Below are 21,108 nucleotides of genomic sequence, written 5' to 3' on the forward strand. Positions count from 1 at the left end.
CAGTTAATGAGTAGTAGAAGAAGAACCAGTTACGCAGGTGTTTACGTTTTCCTACTTCCGTAGCAGCCTAAGAAGCGGAGTGACGCTACCAATTTAACGTTAAACTCCACATCAGTGAAGAAGCTCTCGGTCATTCTACTCACTTTTTTAGCTTGAAGTATCAGAGATGCCTGACAGATAAATGTTATTAAGGTCGTTTGCTGTCCGCTACAGGCGCTGTATCGCGAGTTTTCCCTCATCATCCTTCGCAGGGCAAAAGCTAAAAGCTAGCTAGCGGTGTGTTAGCGGCAGACATCATTTAATAATTTAACAAATCAACGCCTGCTCCGCACTTTGACCTGTGTTAACGTAGATATTAAACTAGGCAGTCATGGCCACTAGGCGTCTGACCGATGCCTTCTTGTTAATGCGGAACAATGCGATCCAAAACCGGCAGATATTGGCTGAGCAAGTGAGTACAAACGACCCCCGTCTGAGTACACGTAGCAATGCTGCGGTGAGTGGTCTGCATCGTTTTGACATTTTACTGTGTGTGTTTGCATATAGCCAGTCACTGAGCTGTGTTAGCTAGATCCCTCTGTGTGCTAGTCGTTCAGATTCACGCCTCTAGTGTTTCTGTGCCCCGTAATCCCCCCCAGTCAGGATTGATAGATTGAGGATGAAGAGGCATGTAGGCATCAGCTCGAAATGTAAACAAGGGAGATAAATTGTGCTAATTATTAGTTTGCACTAGCGCCATTTCTAATTAATTAAATGAAGTAAATTGCGGTTTTTTTTTTTAAGTTAAAGCATGTTTTTAAGTCCTCATAGTGCTCCTCAGTTGTAGTATAAAGTGTGCTGTGGCCTTCATCGTAATGTGATTTAGTCTAGAGTCAAATTGTATCTGTAACTAATGAAGCTGGTTTGCTCCTGTGATTGTGGACATGTATGACACAAACCCAGGCAAGGAAAAATACTGAATGAGATTCCTGAGAGCAAATATTTATCATTCAGAAATACAATTAATCCTTGAGTTGGGTTTACCTCTAGTGAAGCTATTGTGGAAAAAAAGCAAGACAGCTCCTCATCAGCCTTCATTTCTGTCTCTTTCTCTCACTAATTCTTCTCTAACACAAATTAGGGATGCACCATTCTGACCCTTTCACTCCCAATACCTCAACTCAGGATATCAGCTGATACTGGCTACAGATGCGATGCTGCGTGAAACTCATTGAGATCAATAAGATGCTATTATGCAGCAGACATTGGGGGGGATGTGGGGGGTGGGGGTGGGGGTGGGGGGGGGGGGGGGGGTCACTTTTAATTACATTTTAGTCCATTCATAATGACATAGATGAAGAGACTGTATTTAATGTGGATTGGTCTGATACCCGATCAACGTGATACGGTCAGTATTGGGGCCGATCGATCCAGCGGATGGGATTGGTGCATTCCTAACAAAAATGTACACACATGTTTTATTGATATTCAGTCATTTGTAAAGGAATAGGTCACCTCTATATGGAAATCCTGCTATTATCTACTTGCACAGTGTCAATTAATAATCTGCTCAAGTTAATACTACAAAACAGCAACAAAGCGACTATCACACTTGCCTCTCATTCCCTGACACTTTTTGAAAGTGGGAACAGCTTACAGCTCTTCCCCAGAAGTGTTTTTCACTGGAAGGAGGCCGGGTGCAGGATGCTCAGCACAGCAAGCAGGTGTAGAGTGTGTGTGACTGTTCACACTCAGCTGTTAACATTTTAACCAGTTACCTGCTCACTTAGGTGGATTCATTTCATCCTGCCTGTACTTTCAGAGACATTGAACATGGCAGGATATTCCATCAAGGTTTCTGTACTGCACTTACTAAAATATGTCACCTCATTATTTCATTTCTCTCTGATTATCTTTGATGTTCTCTGCAACCCCTGATGGCTTGGAAAGATCAGCCTTTCCAACCGATTGACAAATCAGGACAGCCAAACCTATTGAGTGGAGACCTTTTTAGATGGTTACGGCTCCTGGACAGACATGGTCTGTTAATGTATTTCCCTGTATGACACAGTGTAGAGTGGTATGCTGGGGTTAACCTCAAGACCAGCAGAAACATCACCAAGTAGGATCAGAGTAAGGGAGCTGGAGAGTGATGCTGTGGTCTGGTACTCCAGAGCTGAGAACATTTGTGAAGAGTGAGTCATGCTCAATAGTGCAGCTGCTGTGTGTGTGATGAACCGCTCAAATACCATCATCACTCCTACTGGGGGGAAAAATGACTATTCACTATACTCTGATGGATGAGCCCAGTGATTTGGCTGCAGAAAACAAGACACCCCTGGCTCACAGGATGATATCCTCTAATGGAAAATAGCTTTAGATTTCTGTTAACTTTGCCAAAGACTTTCATTATTACCATAATGTCTTTGTTGCTTAGTAGGTTTTTAGCTGTCAGTGGCTTTTAGTAAAATAAATTAAACCTTTGGTCAAAAATAGGTAAGATTTTCTACAATTTCTGGAACAGCTGTAGTTTTTAAGGAAGCATCTTACCAAGATCTCAATTGCACAATCTGTGTTCCTCTTCACCATTTTGCTGAACCTGTCTGTTAAACTTACTACTACTGTTGGGCTACAGCTAATTCTTATTTTTAGCATCAGGTAATCTGTTGTTTTTCAATTAATTGTTTCTACATTAATCACTGACGCCCAAAGTGATTCTGTGAAATTGCTTACTTAGTTGACCAAAGCATTCAATTTGTAATAACAATAATAAGTCATCGGTTCTTCATATTTCATGATTTCATGTAACCTGCAATTGTATTTTTACTTAAAAAGATTGATCAGTTATATACATTTAAATTGATTCTGGTTTATTTGTGTCTGTGCTGATATTGCACAAACAGTACAAACGCAATTCTGGACACTTTTTAAACTGTTCAACTAATATTTTGTCTCATGTGGATCAAATGAAAGTAGTTGGATGTCAAGTGTTTATAAGTAAAATAATCTTTATGGTCTTAATATTGTTTGTCCCTGTTCAGTGTATGTTTGGTCTTACTGTCCTCATATCAGGATTTGTCCGTGTTTGTTATAAACTTCTGTTGATGTATATGTCTCGTCACTCTCTACCAATGTCACCAAGCAGATGCTGGTACATTAAATTGGTGTTAAACTCTATGTGTTACTTGGAAATGAAGGACTACTGTATTATAAGAGCAGGCTGACAGTATACCACAAAGTGGAAACTGGTTAAATTTGTTGACACTTGTGTTATTTCTGAGGGCTGTTTTCAGTCTGAACTCTAAGTTACTTTTGCTCTTTTACTTTTCAGATTTAGGTCTTTATATTTTTAGTGCACATAAAAGCTGCACTTTCATTTCATTTTGCAGGTGTGCAGTTATGACGCACATACATATCCACAGGCTGAAATATGTTTGTACTGTTCAAAAGGCAGTGACTCAACTAAAATGATTTGCTTGTCATTACAGATGCGCATGAAGCTGCTTTATACTCAGGCTTAAAATAACTGACTTTGCCCGAAGGAAGCAGGGCCTTGATCAATCAAAACAAGGCAGACACATGAGAGACGTCATTATCCAAAACAAGTCATATCATTTAAGGCTTTACTGATCAATGAATTATCAAAGATGATCATGAATTGATAGAAATACATAATTTTCTGTTACACAATAAGTTTATTACTCATCTTATATTGTTGTCAAGTTTCCTTTCTTTTGTTTCTTAAACTCAGACACCTCAGGTGATCTTGAGGCTCAACCATTTCTGCTCTCTTGCTTCAACCTGCTGTTTTTTTTTCTGACATTTTCTCACCATTTGTTTAAAGTGAAATTATATTGTTACTAGTTTCTGGATGATTATGGTTTATTTTTGCATTCACGCTCTAGTTTTACACTTTTTTTACATAGTTAATAAACTCAGGACAAATGTTGATAAAGTGAAAATGGCTAGAATTATTTTAAAGAGTCAATTATCAGTCTTATCTTAAATTAATTGAATTGTTGGTGAGATTTGGACTCAGTGACTCTTGTTTGGTCACTGCTGATTTTCTGGGGCTCACTTTCTGTGACTTCTGTCTTTCTCTCTTTTTCCTGGGTCTCTATTGGATGGGATCACTCTGCTCTCTGCCAATCACATTAGGAGCTTGATGAGGTACTGTTGTTTCTCTTTGTGGTAGAATTACATTAGACACTTGAAATGGTACAACAAATCGATCAAATGTTATTAAAAATGTTTTAATAGAATCATTTGTTTTTGTTTTGTTTTTTTGAAGTTGGCTGATGATCGGATGGCGTTGGTGTCAGGAATCAGTCTGGATCCTGAAGCTGCCATCGGAGTCACCAAGAAACTGCCTCCCAAATGGATAGAAGGGGTCGATGAGGTAAAACAAACAAACTTTGAATCGGAGCAGAAATGTCCAGACTCATCTCTGTGGGTTATGAACTGTTGTTGAAATATTTTTGGAAAGGAAAAGACAGTGAACCAATAAATCCACATTTCCAATCCAAATCATCAAGGTCACAAAAGCATCAGTTTGGATTCCTCTTATCTTAAACTGGTGTCGACTAGTTTATGTGCAAAATAAAGTCTGTTAATGGCTTTAACTGCTATGTGCGCCTTTCAGATCCAGTATGAAATCACACGGGTTCGACAGAAGATGAAGGAACTGGCTTTACTTCATGACAAGCATATGAATCGTCCCACACTGGATGACAGTAGTGAAGAAGAGCATGCCATAGAAATCACTACTCAGGAGATCACGCAGGTATCGTAATTTAACACTGTAGTAATATAAATAGTGCCTATTTTTAGTGATATAAAAGTATATGTCTTGAAGCTTTTGTCTATTGGAAACACTGCTCAGGTTTTTTTTAAGCGTATTTCAATTATTTTTCAGTTGGAAGTCATTTCTATTTGAGCATAAAGTCGTATTTTTAAGTGCATGACGTACTGATTCGCTCTCCTGATTGCCTGAGTTTAGTGCATGTTGAAAAGTTTCAAATGAAATTTGAAATCCATGTTGTTCCTTTCTGCTATTTCTCTAATTTTGTGTTCTTTCCAGATGTTTCATCGATGCCAGAGAGCTGTGACAGGTTTGCAGTCTCGTTGTGGCCACTGCACCGAGCAGGAGGAGAGACTGCTGAGAAACGTGGTGTCGTCTCTGGCACAGAGTCTGCAAGATCTGTCCACCAATTTCAGGCACACGCAGTCCAGCTACCTAAAACGTAAGAACTACTTCTATTGTGATCCATAATCACCACTCATTAGTTATCATGATGTTGTCATTATTTATGTCAAGAGGGGTTTTTTTGTGAGACTTCTCCTTTTCTTACTGTTGCTACTCATATATATTTGTATATATATAATCGAGACTAAACTCAGCACACAGGTTGTGTTTATTTGCCTTCCGTCTAAGCAACATGTCGGTTTCATCCTGTAGGTATGAAGAATCGTGAGGAGAGATCAAAGCACTTTTTTGACTCAGGACCTCTAATGGAAGAGGATGAAGAGTTAGCTGTATATGACAAGGTAAGTAGCTTTAATCTTTATTTATCTGAAAAATTAATTAATTTCGTTAAACTCAGTTCATTCAATTAAACTGTAAAATTGAATACAGGCTGGTCAAATGAGAGTTGTTAACTCTTATTTGCACATGTGGCCTGTGTAGATAGAAGAATAAAAGCAGAAATATTACATGATTACAAACAGGATCAGAACAACAAACATCCATCCAAAGTCTGGACATGCACTCATTTTTTTTGACTTTACTAACTGCACTAATCCAACTACCACAAGCAGGAAAATGGCTTTAATAAATATGTCTGAGGGAAATAAGAATGCAAAAATATATCTTAACTGCTAATAAGTGTTGCACTCAACTGAAATAAAACACATTTAGGAGAAATTAGCAACTTTAACAAGTATATTTTGGCCAATAAAAAACAGCCAAAGAAGCATTCTGATGTCACTGAAATGATTTTTAAAACTTATAAAGCTCTACAACTGGATTTAATAATTATCTACTAACAAGTATTTTTACTAGATTTTCTGCATTTATAATCAGTGTTTCTTTGTTTTCTTTCAGGGGTTCACAGATGACCAGCTGATGCTGGTGCAGCAGAACACAGTTATGGTTGAAGAACGAGAGCGGGAGATCAGACAAATAGTGCAGTCCATCTCAGATCTGAATGAGATATTCCGGGACTTGGCAGGGATGGTGGTGGAGCAGGTATTTGAAGTAGTCCCAACACACAGAATACAAAAATGGACTCCTCATTATAGCACGAGTCCAATTACTGAGATCCCAATAAAAAAAGTTGTTGTACTTCTTGTACAAGCATAAGGTTGTCAGTGAGTTACCCTAATGACTGCCAAAATGTAAAGCATCCTGCATATGGACTTTTTATCTTGTCTCAGCGAGACTCGAATCAAAATCATTTCAGGGATCGTGAAAGAAAAATACAAATACTTAACTATTTAAACTCGGGTTCGGAAGGTCACATGACAGTGTCCTTGAATAAAATAAATGATCCAAAACTAAAATTATTTGCTTCCGCTAATAAAATTCCTTTTTTTTTTTTCTTCCTCAAGGGCACCGTTCTTGACAGAATCGACTTCAATGTGGAGCAAGCTTGTGTTAAAACAGACGATGGACTGAAACAATTACAAAAGGTAAAGACAAAAGTCCAGATGTGATGGTGTGTTTCACTCCACAGTGTCACTGTTTTGATCAGGTTATTGTCACAGCACAAATGCACAGTACATATTGCTATTTATTAGAATATATTGGACTCTTTTTTTTTTTTAAAGATACACAGCACTTTTGTGTTGAAGTTAATAATCAATGTTGGGGAAAAGGCAGTTTTCAGCAGGCTAAAGACATGATTATGATATAATTTACCAAACCAATTATCAGGATCCACACTTAATTAGGATTTACACTTAACTATTTAAACTCTGCTGTTAATTCTTCATTGAATGTTTTGTCTTTACACATTAATTTGAAAGCAAGTGAAATATAAGATTTGACCTTATTTTCATTCTCTTTGCAGGCAGAACAGTATCAGAAGAAGAACAGAAAGATGCTGGTCATTTTGATCCTCTTCATCATAGTCATTGTTCTAATAGTTATTCTTTTTGGAACAAAGTTTTAATTAAGCATTCCTCTGGCTTTTGTTTTCTGTGTGGATGTTTGTTGTGCATCTGTGTGGACTCGGTTCTACTCAAAACAAAGCTGACTGCCTTTCATACCCACCAGGAAACGTCTGAAGAATTCCACGTCTCTCTTTACCAGGTGCACTTCGGGCGACGTGGAGATGTTTTTGTGGTTGATTTTAATCAAAGAAACAATCAACAATCTGTTTGAGCTGTGGCTGTTTTATCAAGCAACCCGCACCGAAAATGGCCAAGACTCTTTTGACAGAGGTTTGCTGAACCCGACCACGTTGACATATCTGTGTCTTATCAAACAAAAACACTTTGTTGTCTTTAAAAAATGGACAACCAATGTTAAATTGCTTAAAGCAGAACATTCTCTGCTTGAATTCAAAGCAGGAATTGTGATGTTTGTTGTGTGAAAATGCATCATTTCTGTCCAGTATCATTGCAAATGTTTTGTTTTCTGTGAGGGAAGATGTGACGAGAACAAACGTTTGTGGAAGAGAAACATGCAGCAGATTAACTTTACTGCAAATTCATTTTCATCTCATTATTACACCTGGCTCAGTATTTTACCTTGCAAGACGAAAAGAAAATGTTTTGTATTAAAGCAGCACCAGATATGAATAGAATAGTTATAAAGTACCAAAAATATTCCTTTGGTTGAAGGACCACCTGCTTTTTTATCCCTTCACTCCCAAATTTAATAATAATAATGATTTTCTTGTAACTCCACTGTTGGTCTGAGGAGGGCGTCAACAGCAAGGAGCTCTCTCCGAATCATCCTATAACTTTAAAATCACCTGTTTCACACCTGCACTTTTCAGGAAGTGCTCATTTTAAAACACTCGATTGTTTTTGTTTTTCATGGTCCTTGCATTAAGTGCTACCTTTATTTTTTTTTTTTTTTAAACTCTTGCAGTTTGCACATATTGAGGCCTGAGTGAGAGGGGGAGGGAGGGGGGGGTGTTATGGATGTAATACTACTGTCATCTGTATGATGAAAAGAATTATTTATTTTTTAATAACTACAAATAATCAAGAGGTTCAGAGGTGTTCTGTCTCCGGCAGAATTACTGTATATTGAGTGTCTCTGTAGTCTAAACCCAACAGTTATTGTCCGCTCTACTGAGGAAACTGTGACATAGTCCAACACAACCAGCCATATGAAGACATGAGGTTTTTTTTTTTTCTTCTTCTTTTCAGATTGGACACTTTTTAGTTCGCTGTGTTGGAAATTCTTTACATGTTCTAGTGTTTTATAAAGACTGATAAGCTGGAATGATGAAGAGCTTTATCTGACATGTACACTTTCTACGCCTGTTAAATCATCTTTGTCATTGATGTGAAGTTGTGTGTGAATAATGGTTATGATGATTATGTCCTAGTGGTACGCTACTTATGTTTTGTTTGGAAAACAGAACTGGTGAAGAGATGGCAACATGTTTTTTTTGTTTTGTTTTTTTTAATAAACCTGGAACATGATGGAGTTTTGTGTGTTTTGAACTGAAGCATTGATACATGTGTGGAGATAAAAACATCAAACATAACCTCAACTGGATAAACACAGTTTATCAGCTCCAAGTCTCATACTTAGAGCTCTGAAGGTTGACCTCATGGAACAACATGTTTTTCTCATCATTAATCAAATATTGTTGGGGTTTCAACTGCTGGTTATGGGCACTACACAAAGATCTAGATTTTTGTAATACAGATATTTTGGGGTGATACTGTTGATCTGATTGACACTAATTCACAAATTCAGCTGTGCATTATATTTCACCCTCAAATATCATCTGAAATAGGGCTACAACTAACATTTACTTTCATTATCTGTTCATCTGATGATTGTTCTCTTGATTAAGTGATTAATTGTTTTGTCTATAAAATATCAGAATATATAGAAAAATGCCTTAAAGCTCAAGGCGACATCTTCAGATGTCTTGTTTAGTCAGATCTACAGTCCAGAATCCAAATATATTCAGTTTACTATTTTGTGTGACACCTATTTTCACATATGAGATGCTTCAACCACAGAATTTCTGGCATTTGTGCTTAAAAATGACAAAATTGCTTACTCAATTATCAAAATAGTTGCCCATCAACTTTCTGTGGAGCAACTAATCTATTAATTGACTAATCGTTGCAGCTCTAATCTGCAATATGCGGTATATAAAGGTAAAAGAATAAAACGTAATCAAAGCATGCATGAGTATATATTTATGCTTTGATTTATATTGAGTATAATTAATAGCTCTCTTGAAATTTAAACTCTAGGCTAAATCTAATTTGTAAATTATTTTAATTAATAACAGTGTATGGCGAAAGGGGGTTAAAAGACGAGATAAAGGCTAATTAATTATTCTAATGTACACTCATCTCGAAACGACCTCACACAAGCTTTTTGCATTCCTCATACAACTTATTCAAATAGCACGCCAATGTTACTTGACCTGGAAGCGATATTTTTTTCCTAGGAGGGCGAAGTCATAATCTGCCCTACTCTGCCTTTGATTGGCTTACCCTGACATTCTTACCCTAACCTTAACCAATCCACCCAACGAAGGTAACGTCTACTAACCAATCAGAGGCAGAGTAGGGCGGGTTATGCCTTCGCCATCCTAGGAAAACAAAGGCGACCTGGAAGATGAACAACCGTTTGACAGCTGCTGCTCATAAACATTGCGGACTTTAAATATCGACTACATGCGACAAATCAATCGATCTTATTCACATAAACAGCCATGACTTGTGCCGGAGATGAAGACGACCCGTTTCCTGTTGACGTCTGTCTTTTCTCTGAAACATTTTCTCAAGATAATGTTTACAACTTAATAGGTCAAGAGCTGAAGATACGACAGGTGTTCGGGGCAAACCTCGGCGTGGCTGCCCCGGTGTGGGAGGCTGTAAGAGCTGTTAGCTACACACTTATAGACATAGTGTTGCTGAGAGTGGGTTGTGTTGAATGACACAGGTGTGTATTTGTGTGCACACAGGCGTTACACTTGTGTGGTTACTTGGAGGATCAGTCTGTGGAGCTGAGTGGAAAACGCATCATAGAGCTGGGAGCAGGGACTGGTGTGGTCGGTATTGTGGCAGCACGCCTCGGTATGTTGTTGTATGGAGTCATGATAATGATTATGATTTAAGCTATTGAACCCTCCCTGGCTGGTTGAAAATGTAAAAGATCTTAACTTATGTCAGCCTCTTTCCTCATCCACAAGGGAATCACTTCACATGGTTTAGTCATTACGTTAAAGGACCAGTGTGCAGGATTTAGGGGCATCTAGCGGTGAGATTGTAGATTGCAACTTACTAAATACCCCTTCTACCCTCATCCTACCCTTCCAAGCATGTAGGAGAACTTATGTTGGCCATGAAAAACACTAAGGGTCCTCTCTAGAGCCAGTGTTTGGTTTGTTTGTTCTGGGCTGCTGTAGAAACATGGCAGTGCAACATGACAGGCTCCATGGAAGAGGGAGAAAGGTCTATCTGCAGTCTTGTAGACCTTTATGACACACCCACTTTATTACACGATCCCCCTCCCCCCATCGTGTCACCTTAAGGGCATGCTACACGACACACTTCCCTGACTCTAGACTCACAAGTCAGTCTTTAAACGCTTTGCTCATAGAGACTGAGAACAAAGTTTCTCCCAGGTTTTGTGGTTAAAACTGGGTGGAAACAGAGTTTTTTAAAAGCCCTGCATTGCAGAACCAATCCAAAGTCTTTAGGGTGGCCCTTCATATTCGGGCAGTAGGGGGTAAGGGGCATAGGTTTGTTGGCAGGCGTTCTTGCCACTGTTTCAAGCAACTGCCGAGCTTTATTTAGAGGATTTAGAAATCCCCAAACTTCAGTGGGCAGAGACCTCCGATGTTTGGTATTGTGAGACTATGCTGACCCCTAACCCTAACTATCCCACTGCTCATGCCTAAACCTAACCAAATGGGTGTGTCATGTAGTTATTGCGAGTCCATAGATAGACCAACTAGGGAAGAGGATCTGCTCCCTATGTAGATATAAAGGGCTCATTTTAAGGCAATGAAAACACAATGGTTCTTATTTTCACTAATTAAAATATACTTAATATTATATTAAATTTCTGCCATGTTCGTTCCGCTAGATACCACTAGATTCTTCACACTGCACCTTTAACTCACATGCTCGGATGTCTGTGGCTCCATCCAGTTTTTCCTACATTTATGCAGCTCACTATTGCCTCCAGCAGAGGCACTGCAGACCTGCTGCAGCAGATGTTGCTATTATAGTGTCAAATTGACCATTATCGTTTATTCAGCACCTGAATACACATGGTGTATGTATCTATCTGTAAGGAGAGTATATTTGTAGTATGTACAATACATCCTAAGTTTATTTCCACTGATCATCAGTTGATAATTTAATTGACAGTTAAATCAGTTTTTTGTATCTCTTCCTTTCAGGTGCAGTCGTGACCCTTACAGATCTTCCTCTGGCTCTTCCACAACTTCAGGCCAACGTCTCTGCTAACATGCCGTCCAGTGGTTGGCCCTCTGCCCCTCCCACTGTCCTCCCTTTGTCCTGGGGTGAGGACCACATGAACTTCCCCTCTGACTGGGATCTGGTGCTTTGTGCAGATATAATTTACCTCCAGGAGACATACTCACTGCTAGTGGAGACACTTGCTCACTTGTGCAAGAACGGAGCCGTGGTATATCTCTCATCCAAAATGCGAAAAGAGCACAAGACTCCAAGTTTCTATGAAGAATATCTGCCAAGCAGATTTGATGTGGAGCTTGTGCACCGTGATGACAAACAAAACAATAATATCTATAGGGCAGCTCTAAAGAAAGACCAGTGACAGCAGGGACAGCCTGCTGCAGGCCTGAGACCTGGATTAGTTACTGCACTGAGACCAGTTACGGCTCTGGTCCCCAAGCTGCCTTTTTAGAAGAATAAAAAAAACAGTGAATGCAAAATGCACAACTCTCAGAAAAAAACAGCTCAGTTGTTGTTAGATATCATTCTGTCACTTAAACATATTGAGTTTCAAATAATTTTTTTTTTTACTCTAAGCTACAGTTGCAGCTAAGTGGAACCATGTTGAACAACTACTTCCTGTTTACTTAATTGACCATCAGTTTGTTCAAATAAAGTGTTTCTTTTATTTATATATTTATATGGTTATTCTGTGAACCATTTTCAGTCATTTGAGAAATCTGATGTCCTGTTAATGTCTCTCTGGTTACAACAGATAATGTTTTTACGTATGTACAGTACATGTTCTACTGTGATTACAAACGGAATAAAATGGATATATAATTTTCTTGTTATTAAGTATTCTAATGAGTTGTTTGTCTTCAAAATGTATTTAAAGTGTGATTTTGGAGATTTTGTATAGAGTTTTCAGAACAATGTGCCCAACTAAAATGATCTTTTTGTGCTTTTGCTCATCTCGTATTACCTACGAATGGATAATTGCAGTCTTAGATACTGAGATTTGTCACCAGCGCAAATCAGTCTATCTTCCTCTTCTCCATAAAAGTAAATAAATTGAAGAAAAATGATCAAATCAGAATTTTATTGAAACTGATAAGATGTGGGGCATATTTTTTTTACTTTATTAATACTCAAGTGATTCATCAGGCTTATTGTTTTATCAGTGCCAGAGACAGCCTGTTGGTGCAAAGTCAGACGTCCCTATTTGTTTTTTTTTTCTTGCACAATGACAATGTTAAAAGTGCTGCTGTATGAGCCACATCACCTTGATATTAGTGTCAAGAAAATAATTGACATGAACAGAGATTTAAATCAAGTAAAACAGCCGTTTCTCTGCACATGACGGTGCTGAGCCTCACTCACTGGACGTCATTTTTTATTATCAATATCCCTGCACTGAAATGCTGAAGTCTGTCTAACATTAAAGCTAAAAAAGTTTTTTATTTTCTATGCAATCACACTTTAATGTTGATGGCACCATATTGTTATTGCGGTTACTGTCCACACACTTCTGTGCAGTTTAACATCTGCTCAGTCTGGACTAACACAAATTGGAGTGTGTGTGTGTGTGTGCACGGCCTGTTGCTATGAAAAACATGTTATTTTCTATATTATTTATTAATTAAGATATATGAAACTCAAAACAAAGATTGTCTCATCCCCATGACTATTCTGTCAACATCAACAGATTGCCCTCCCTGCAGCCTGCTGTCTGTACGTACTTCATCCCCTCTCTCCTGCAGTCTGCTGATGTACAGACTTTCTGTTCAGAAAAGGAAAGCCTGTTTGTTACGCTGGAGAGTTTCAAAGAAAGGGAGACAACCCGTCCGCTGCCCGTCTCTCCCTCTGCTACAATTCAGCCGACAAAACAACAGATCCCTATCTCCATGCAGAGTCTGCTCGCCATCACGCCGAGCACCTCCCACGCCAATGTCATGCAAAGTGCACATGATTGGTTATGTGGATATTCATCATTCAGAGAGCTATTTGGACTGATAAGAAAACATCCAAGCAATGAGAATTTTTAGTTTAAACACAAATTCAGATTCACATTTTAGTTTTTCTATTATGATCTCAGATCTCATTTTTGTAGGTGTTATTTTAGTGTGAGATGAGAGTTGTTTTCATTTGCTGCGTCACATTCGACCGTGTCTGCTCCAGAACTAAATCCATGTTAGTTTTATACATGTTGTAGAAAAGTCTGATTCCAAGTATGCCTTCACATTAGTTTTCTAAGACTTAAAAAGGGATGATGTAGCTAAAGATAGTATTTCTAAAAACCTGAATAAAAAAATTCCTCAGTGGTATTTGAACCGGACATGTTGGTTGGACGAGAGGAGGGTGGCCTTACAGCGACTGGGGAGTGGGAGTGTGTGTGTGTGTGTGGTTATAGAGTGGGAGGGGGACTGAAAACCACCATCCTTTTAAAACAAGTTGTCCTGTTTGGACTTCATTAGATCTCAACTCTCAACTCATGAGCAGCAAGGAAATCAATCTGAAAACAACAATTAAAGGTACATGTTGTCACTGTTTATGTAGCAATATCTAACAAACACTAATGTTGGAATAAGAGCATACTCTTAGATAATTTGTTTTTTAATTTTCTAAAAATATTCAAATATATGATCATTTTTTCTTGCATGTTGCAGATCTGTTGATCAGTACAAATGATGGAGTTCTGGCCCGAGAATCAGGGGCAGTTGCCTCCATACGCTAAATTCGGTACTGTTCCTGGCAGAAATTGTACACATAAGTAAGTATTCTCCTTCTCTCCTCTGTGTGTGTTTATTGGATAGACAGATGAGTTTGTTGCCTTTTTTGTGTGTTTGCATGACAAACTAAAACTGATTTTTACAGATCAGTCCTGACTCTCAATGATTAAGTGTTCTGTAAGCTGCCTCTCTGCAGACTAACCGTAGACAAAATTAAACTCTAACTGCAGCATAGAATTAATATCTGCAGATGACTGTGAAAATCTATTTTTTTAGCAATACATTATTGTCACTTCTTGAATTAGTATTGGACCATACAGAAAAGCTGCTACCAAAGGCAAAAGCAATGCTGTCTCAAAAGGATTAATTTATCGTTGGAAGATTTTCAAAAATACAGCAAATAATAAAATGAACTGTGATTAGGCTTTGGTGAAAATGATATATTCCCACTTGTATTAATACACATATCTTTTAATCATTTTACCCACAGCTATCATGACAGACATCAGGCACCCCATTATCCTCCAGTGTACTATGGTGAGCAGCAGGACCAAGGCAGGGAGTCCGGTTACTGGACTATGCCAGGATCAAGAACAGGAGGGGCTCTACAGGATTACACCAACTGGACAGAGCCAGAGCTGCCTGCCCTGACTTCTTCTCACTTTCCTTTTATTCTGGACCGCCACGCTCAGCAGCACCAGGACCTGGGAGAATATCATACTCAAGAAGCTAGAGACAGAGAGTGGACAGCAGCTCAACGAGCAACGAGGGAATATGAGAGAGGGTTTCTAAGAGAGGGATGGCAGAGGAGGTGGGAGCCCTGTAGTCCTGTCCGCTACAACAGGGAGGTTTCCAAGAGGACCGACAGCAGCTATCGAGAGCTGGAGGCTTGGGCGGCTCGTTACAGCCACTCGCTTCCAAGGAGGAGACGTATAGAGGCAGAGCTGAGAGGGGCGTCACACGGGCTGTGGGAGAGCAGCAGGGACATCAGGAGCGGGACAGATCCTCGAGCAGCAACGCTGCAGCAAGTCAGACAATCTACAAACATTAGAGAATCTGGACTTTGGGACAGAGGTATCAGACAGCAAGCTCCAACCTATTATCCACCACAAGTTCCTGCCTCTGACACAAGCCACGTGTTGGACATTAAAGAAAAGACAGGCTACCAAAGGAGGATGTTTAGCCAACCTCCTGGCTATATCGCTCCTCCTCCCTATAACAGCCCACTTAAAAGTTCACCTGTAACGCACCACCGTGACACCAACTGGGAGCAGGAAGGTAAGAGACAAACCTACTGGACACAGCCAACACTCAGAAAGCAGGACATGTATGATAAGAAGAACAGAGAGAAAGAGGACTACCAGAAACCAGAAGGGAATCAAAAAACCTTCTCAGAGCTTGATGGACTCAAGCACCAAAGACAGGAAGCAGTTGCTGTACAGGCAGGCAGTCCTATCAGTATCCAGAATACACAAATACAGCATGAGTGTTTGTTGTCTCTCCAGCAGCCACAAATTATACAAGCAGTTCAGAATACAAAGATTAACGAGGAAACATCTTCAAAAGTCATTGAAGGGAGGAAGTTCAGATTAAATAAAAAGACTGGTGGGTTGACCATATTCTGCCTTGTGTCTCGAATAGCAGGCACAACAGAAACCCCATCTCTGCCACTTTGCACCCCCCAAACAATCATTCAAAGCACAGAATTAGGAGAGGTTTCTAAAGGTTTAAAGAACAGTGGTGACATTAATCAAATCCTTGCAGATGAAGTTGACTTCAGAGCACAAACACTCACAGAGGAGACAAATACCCAGCCCTCCAGTGTGAGTAATCTCAAAGCCAAAGAGACGGGGCCACCAACTAGTGTAGAAAGTGAGGTGCTTGTAGAAAATCTATCAAGCAAAGACGAGACAGATGTTGTCTCTCCAGACAAAATTGATGCAGATTCTACATTACCGAGACAAGTTGCTCAGTCGATGCCACCTGTGTCAGTCAAATATCCTTTGTGGAAGGAGCCAAGTTTCACAAGCAAAGTAAACAGTGAGGAAGGAGCATCAGATGATGTGCACAACCTTGAGGATTGTGCTGAAGATGTTAGTTGTCCAATAGATGTTGACGTGGACATCAAGAAAGACACTGAATCTGAGGACAGTAAGGATCTCCTGGTTATTGACACAACCTGTGTTGTTGTCAAAATGGAACTGATTCCATCCCCCAAGAAAGAGCATGTTCACTTTTTAGACTCCACAGCCGAAAGTGAACTCAGTCCGCTTGATATTCAATCAACCATCCCTCCTGAATGTGTCCAATCAACCAGTCAGTTGAATCAGGATGTGGCAGCTGACCAAAACGCAGAAACAAAGCCCTTGCAAAAGAACGGAAGGCCTGAAACCGAAGTGGACGCAGATCTTGTGGCACTTGAGGCAGAAAGTGAAATCCCTTTCTCCTGCCTGCCCTCATCTCTAATTCCTGAAAGAGAAACTTTAGAGGAACGCGCCGAAAGAATCCTAGGAATCCCTCTAGAGGACTGTATCACTCAGCAGGAACCTGAAGATGCAACATCACTTCTTGAGCTGCATGTTGAAGACCAAGAGGAGGAGGTTGAATCTTCTCAAATGAAAAATAATGATGTCACTGATGAAGATGACACAAAGGAGGAAGAACAGTCAAAGAATCTCCTGGAACTTGACCAAACCAAGGATGCTGTGTGCTTGAGAGAGAAAGCCAAAGATCTGGTAGCAAATGAAGGTAGTGAAGATTTTACAGGACCTCAGGAGCAGGCGTCTAATGTGTCTAAAGAAACTAACATTGACTGCCAACCTGGAACAGACACCAACAATGTACAGGAAGTTGAAATGATCAAGGATCCTCTGCTTGAATCTAGTAGTGGAGAGGGTGCAAGTGAGCAGGGTCAGGAAGAAAACCAACTGGCTGAAAACAACGCCTCTTCTCAAGATCCCTCTCAGTGTTGTCTGAATCCACCCACTGACCTCTCTAACTTTTCTTCACCTTCACCCTCCCTACACTGTGAAGAACCCAACCCTGCTCTTGCTCTCATACTCCCACCTTCTGATCTTACATCTCTAATAGAGGAAGGTCCTGATCCTGAGTTGACTGCACTTGATTCAGCTGCAAACCTGGCTCCTCAACCTGAAACCTTATCCCTTCCTCAGACCCCATCACAGCAACTGCCGTCTCCTCTGCCTCCTGGATCTGCTGAACCTTCCCCGTGCTCCACTCCCTGTACAGATCATTCCCCGACCCCTCCTCCTCCCCTTGATTTAATGGTTCCAACTGCAGAAGCAATGTCCACTACTAACTTATCTGTTGAGGACCAAGACAAAGAGGTACAAACATCGCAGCTAATAGGAAATGAGATTAGCAATGCCCTTGAAGACCTTGCGAAAAATATTGCAGAAGAGCTGGTGTCACAATTTGAATTTAGCCAATCCAAGGAAGCTGCTTGTGTAAAAGAGAGTGATGTAACTGGAGAGGAATTACCAAAAGAGGTCAGTGAGCATCCTGCAGACCTTTTGGAACAGACACCTGAATTGTCCAAAGAACATCCTGTAGAGTTTAACATTTTGCAGGAACAATTTGAATGTGTCCAAGCAGAAGATGATACTTGTGTCAAAGAGACAGAGGAGCAATTACAAAAAGACTTTAAAGAGGATCCTATAGACCTTTGGGAACAGGCGCCTGAAATATGCAAAGAAAATGTGACTGACAGTCAAACTGAAACAGAGGTCAAAATTCTGCAGCAACAATTTGAATGTGGACAAACAGATGATGCTTTCTGTGTAAAAGAGACTGAGGAGCAATCAAAAAAAGAAGACGATGACCCTGCAGGTCTTTTGGAACAAACAATATCCAAAGAAGATGCTACAGACTGTCAAGCTCAAATAGAAATTTTGCAGGATATTGAACCCCTGACTGAACCTTCAAATTCTTCTCCTCCCTCACCTTCAGACTCAGACTGTGAGGTGTCTCAAATGTCTTTGGATGTGCTCTCACAATCTCAATTTACATCTCTGCAACATGCATCACATAAGTCAAGCACAGAGTTTGTTTCTCTTTCGGAAATGGCATCAGTCTGCCCCTCAACTCTAAATCCTGATGCAGCTGTGGCTGAGATCACAGAAACTATCCCTCCTCCTCTTCCTCTGGACTCTTGTGAAGAATCCCTTCAGTGTTTGTCTTCCTGTCCTTCTAAATCTGCCCCAGTTCTGCCTCCCAGCTCTTCTACTCCACCTCCTCCTGAAGAGGAAAGTGGAAGTATTTCCTCCGACTTACCCCACAAAGAGGAGCCCCAGTATCCGAAGTCCCTTTGGGATGCAGTGAATCGCATTAGGAAACACACAGCACCCGACTCTGAGAATGAAGAAGAGGAAGTGAGTGAACTGTGGGATCCAGAGAGTGTAGGGGAGGACTTGGGTTGCCTGGATGTGGTGGTGGACTTAAACCCAGAGAACGTAATGTCTTATTATAGTGAAGTAAAGCAAAAAGCAACTGTGTCTTCTCCTCGTAAAAAAACAACTGGAGAGAAGGAAATTTTTGATGAAGCAGGGCAACAGAAAGTTTCAGAGAAGGGAAGTGTGGAGAATGTAGAGGTGGGACAAATCAAGCAGGATCCATGTCATGAAGAGCCAACCAGACATGCTGAAGAAGACACGCTGTCCTGCAGCAGCATCAGCAGCCACGACTCTGGTGACACTGTTATTGTAGCAGATGAAGACGAGGCTGAGGAAACAATGCTTGATGTTGTAACAGAAAGCAAGATGGAGACTGACGGGGGGTTCCACACGTCTGAAGGAGAGCAACGCTGCTCTGATGAAGTAAAGGATGAGACTGTAGCTGAGGAAGGGGTAGATGGACATGAGAGTGTGTGCAGGGTTGAGGTGGAGAATATAAAAACAGAGGCAGCGGAAATGATGGAAGCAAAGCAAAAACAAAATAAGGAGGAAGATTCCACATCCTAAGAGATCAATATGGTCTCAGATGAAATCACAGGTTGAGAAAAAGGTGCTGATATATGTTTTTGTAGAGTTACAGGGATGACTGAAAGTGAGTCTGTAAATTAACTGGATAAACAAAGAATACCAGTTAAATATTTTAACTAAAAACTAACAACTATATAACATCATGCCTGATAATGAAAGTCACTTCCCACATAACACTCTGCAGGAGATTTTTTAAAAAAAGAAACTGTGTCTTTCATTTTTCATGGCTGGTGATGCATTTACTGTCATTATAAAAATGTAGGAATTTAACATTACTGAAATCTAAATCCAAACCAACTCTATTTATTTTACAAAACTGTTCTTGTATAGCAGACTTTGCCATATTTTTCTTCAAATCTTAATTTATATCTATGTGCTATTTTTTAGATAATATTCTTTTTTAGATTATATGCAGTTGTGAGACTCTGAAACCAATAGAATAGAAGCATAACACTTTACTTTAAGTCCTCCTAATTAGCATTTATATGCAGTATATTAACAGTTAATGCATAGTTTATAACACACTATAATATAGTTGTGATATAAAAATGTATTACTGTAGTTGTCAACATTTATAGCTTCTCCTGTGGGCATCCAAAACTGGATTCTGGTATATAAACAGGTAATGAATGACAATATAGTAAAACACAGTTGTTGTAATAATTATAAGCAATGTCTTCACAGGGGAAGTTATAATTGTTGACAAATACTGTACATTAATAAACACTTTAAAGATGTCCTTATAGCTGCTTACAACTACATACTATGTTATGAACCATTTATTAAATGTCTGCATACTGGTTAAAAACGCTAAATAGGGGAACTTAAATTAAGTGTTAATAATACAAGAATTGATCATTTGGTGTGATTTGATGGTGTGGTGATATTTCTGAAAGCCAAGCTATTGTTCTGTACTGTAAGTAAATAAAATGATGGAGTGCATTCACAAAATGTCGTTGAGAGTTTATACTATGTCTTTTAATGACTTCTTGTGTTGTGGAGAGACTGTTTCTGAAGTCAAGAATGAACTTTTAGTCTCAACTTCTATGCAAACATCCTTCAGTTGCTCAGGATATGATAATGATAATTTGAACATCTAGTTTCATGAAAATTGGGTAAACACATATGACTGAAAGCTACAGAGCTGCTACTAAATGGACTTTGTGGTAAAATTGTTTAGTAAACTACAAATCCCAAGATTAAGAAAGAACTTTTCATCTCAACCAAAAATTAGCCAACAAATTTTTAAAAAAAAAGTTCTCCAGTGATAATGATCTTTACTAAATAACACTTATAAACAAGGATAGACTATCAGTCATTCAAAAAGTTATTTAAACATGTACAAACACACTGAAGTATTTGGTGAAAATCTATGTAGTTGCCTGTGTAAAATAAATACTCACTGTGTAATTAGCTGATCATTAATGGTTATTATAAAGACTTTTTGAAGTAATTTCATTTCTGCATACTATTACAGTTTTGATACTAACATAGAGACAGTAGGAGGTGGAGCTGTTGGCTATGGAGCAACAGAAATCAGATGTTTTATGAGTCTTCTGTGATTTACACAGCAAGTATGCAGACATACACAAGTCAAAACTGAGTACTGAAAAAAGGTCACAAAAGCATGTGATGATTATTTGTCACCTTGAAATTGGACTTTTATGCAAATATCAATATATATATACACAATTTCATGATTTAATTAATGTATAGTTGAAGCTCTTTGTTTTATAGTTTAGAAATTAGAAGGTAAACTGGTG

The 21,108-nt window shown here is 39.3% G+C and overlaps 2 protein-coding genes across 4 annotated transcripts; both read left to right on the forward strand.

Moving 5' to 3' along the window:
* Positions 1–8,640, forward strand: stx16 (syntaxin 16). 3 transcript variants are annotated; one of them, XM_042407173.1, is made up of 9 exons: positions 1–496; positions 4,138–4,149; positions 4,271–4,378; positions 4,622–4,762; positions 5,060–5,222; positions 5,438–5,526; positions 6,083–6,226; positions 6,589–6,669; positions 7,050–8,640. In XM_042407173.1, exons 1-9 carry the CDS (start codon positions 371–373, stop codon positions 7,149–7,151), a joined length of 966 nt encoding a protein of 321 aa, XP_042263107.1. In that variant the 5' UTR covers positions 1–370; the 3' UTR covers positions 7,152–8,640. The 3 variants fall into 3 exon arrangements, with proteins under 3 accessions (XP_042263107.1, XP_042263108.1, XP_042263109.1); XM_042407174.1 differs by having other exon boundaries at positions 3–451; XM_042407175.1 differs by lacking the exon at positions 4,138–4,149 and having other exon boundaries at positions 3–451.
* A 1,146-nt stretch (positions 8,641–9,786) lies between these two features.
* On the forward strand, positions 9,787–12,701 carry LOC121894200 (EEF1A lysine methyltransferase 3-like). The gene is made up of 3 exons (XM_042406620.1): positions 9,787–10,061; positions 10,152–10,263; positions 11,598–12,701. Exons 1-3 carry the CDS (start codon positions 9,900–9,902, stop codon positions 11,993–11,995), a joined length of 672 nt encoding a protein of 223 aa, XP_042262554.1. The 5' UTR covers positions 9,787–9,899; the 3' UTR covers positions 11,996–12,701.
* Positions 12,702–21,108: the final 8,407 nt, after the last annotated feature.

This window comes from Thunnus maccoyii, chromosome 3, assembly GCF_910596095.1.
Source record: "Thunnus maccoyii chromosome 3, fThuMac1.1, whole genome shotgun sequence".
NCBI lineage: Eukaryota > Metazoa > Chordata > Actinopteri > Scombriformes > Scombridae > Thunnus > Thunnus maccoyii.

Coding starts and splice junctions, on each gene's coding strand:
- stx16 (XM_042407173.1), top strand. CDS start 371: ATGGCCACTAGGCGTCTGACCGATGCCTTCTTGTTAATGCGGAACAAT. Junction 5,527..6,082: donor AGTTAGCTGTATATGACAAG/GTAAGTAGCTTT, acceptor GTTTTCTTTCAG/GGGTTCACAGATGACCAGCT. Junction 6,670..7,049: donor GACTGAAACAATTACAAAAG/GTAAAGACAAAA, acceptor TTCTCTTTGCAG/GCAGAACAGTATCAGAAGAA.
- LOC121894200 (XM_042406620.1), top strand. CDS start 9,900: ATGACTTGTGCCGGAGATGAAGACGACCCGTTTCCTGTTGACGTCTGT. Junction 10,062..10,151: donor CTGCCCCGGTGTGGGAGGCT/GTAAGAGCTGTT, acceptor GTGTGCACACAG/GCGTTACACTTGTGTGGTTA. Junction 10,264..11,597: donor TATTGTGGCAGCACGCCTCG/GTATGTTGTTGT, acceptor TCTTCCTTTCAG/GTGCAGTCGTGACCCTTACA.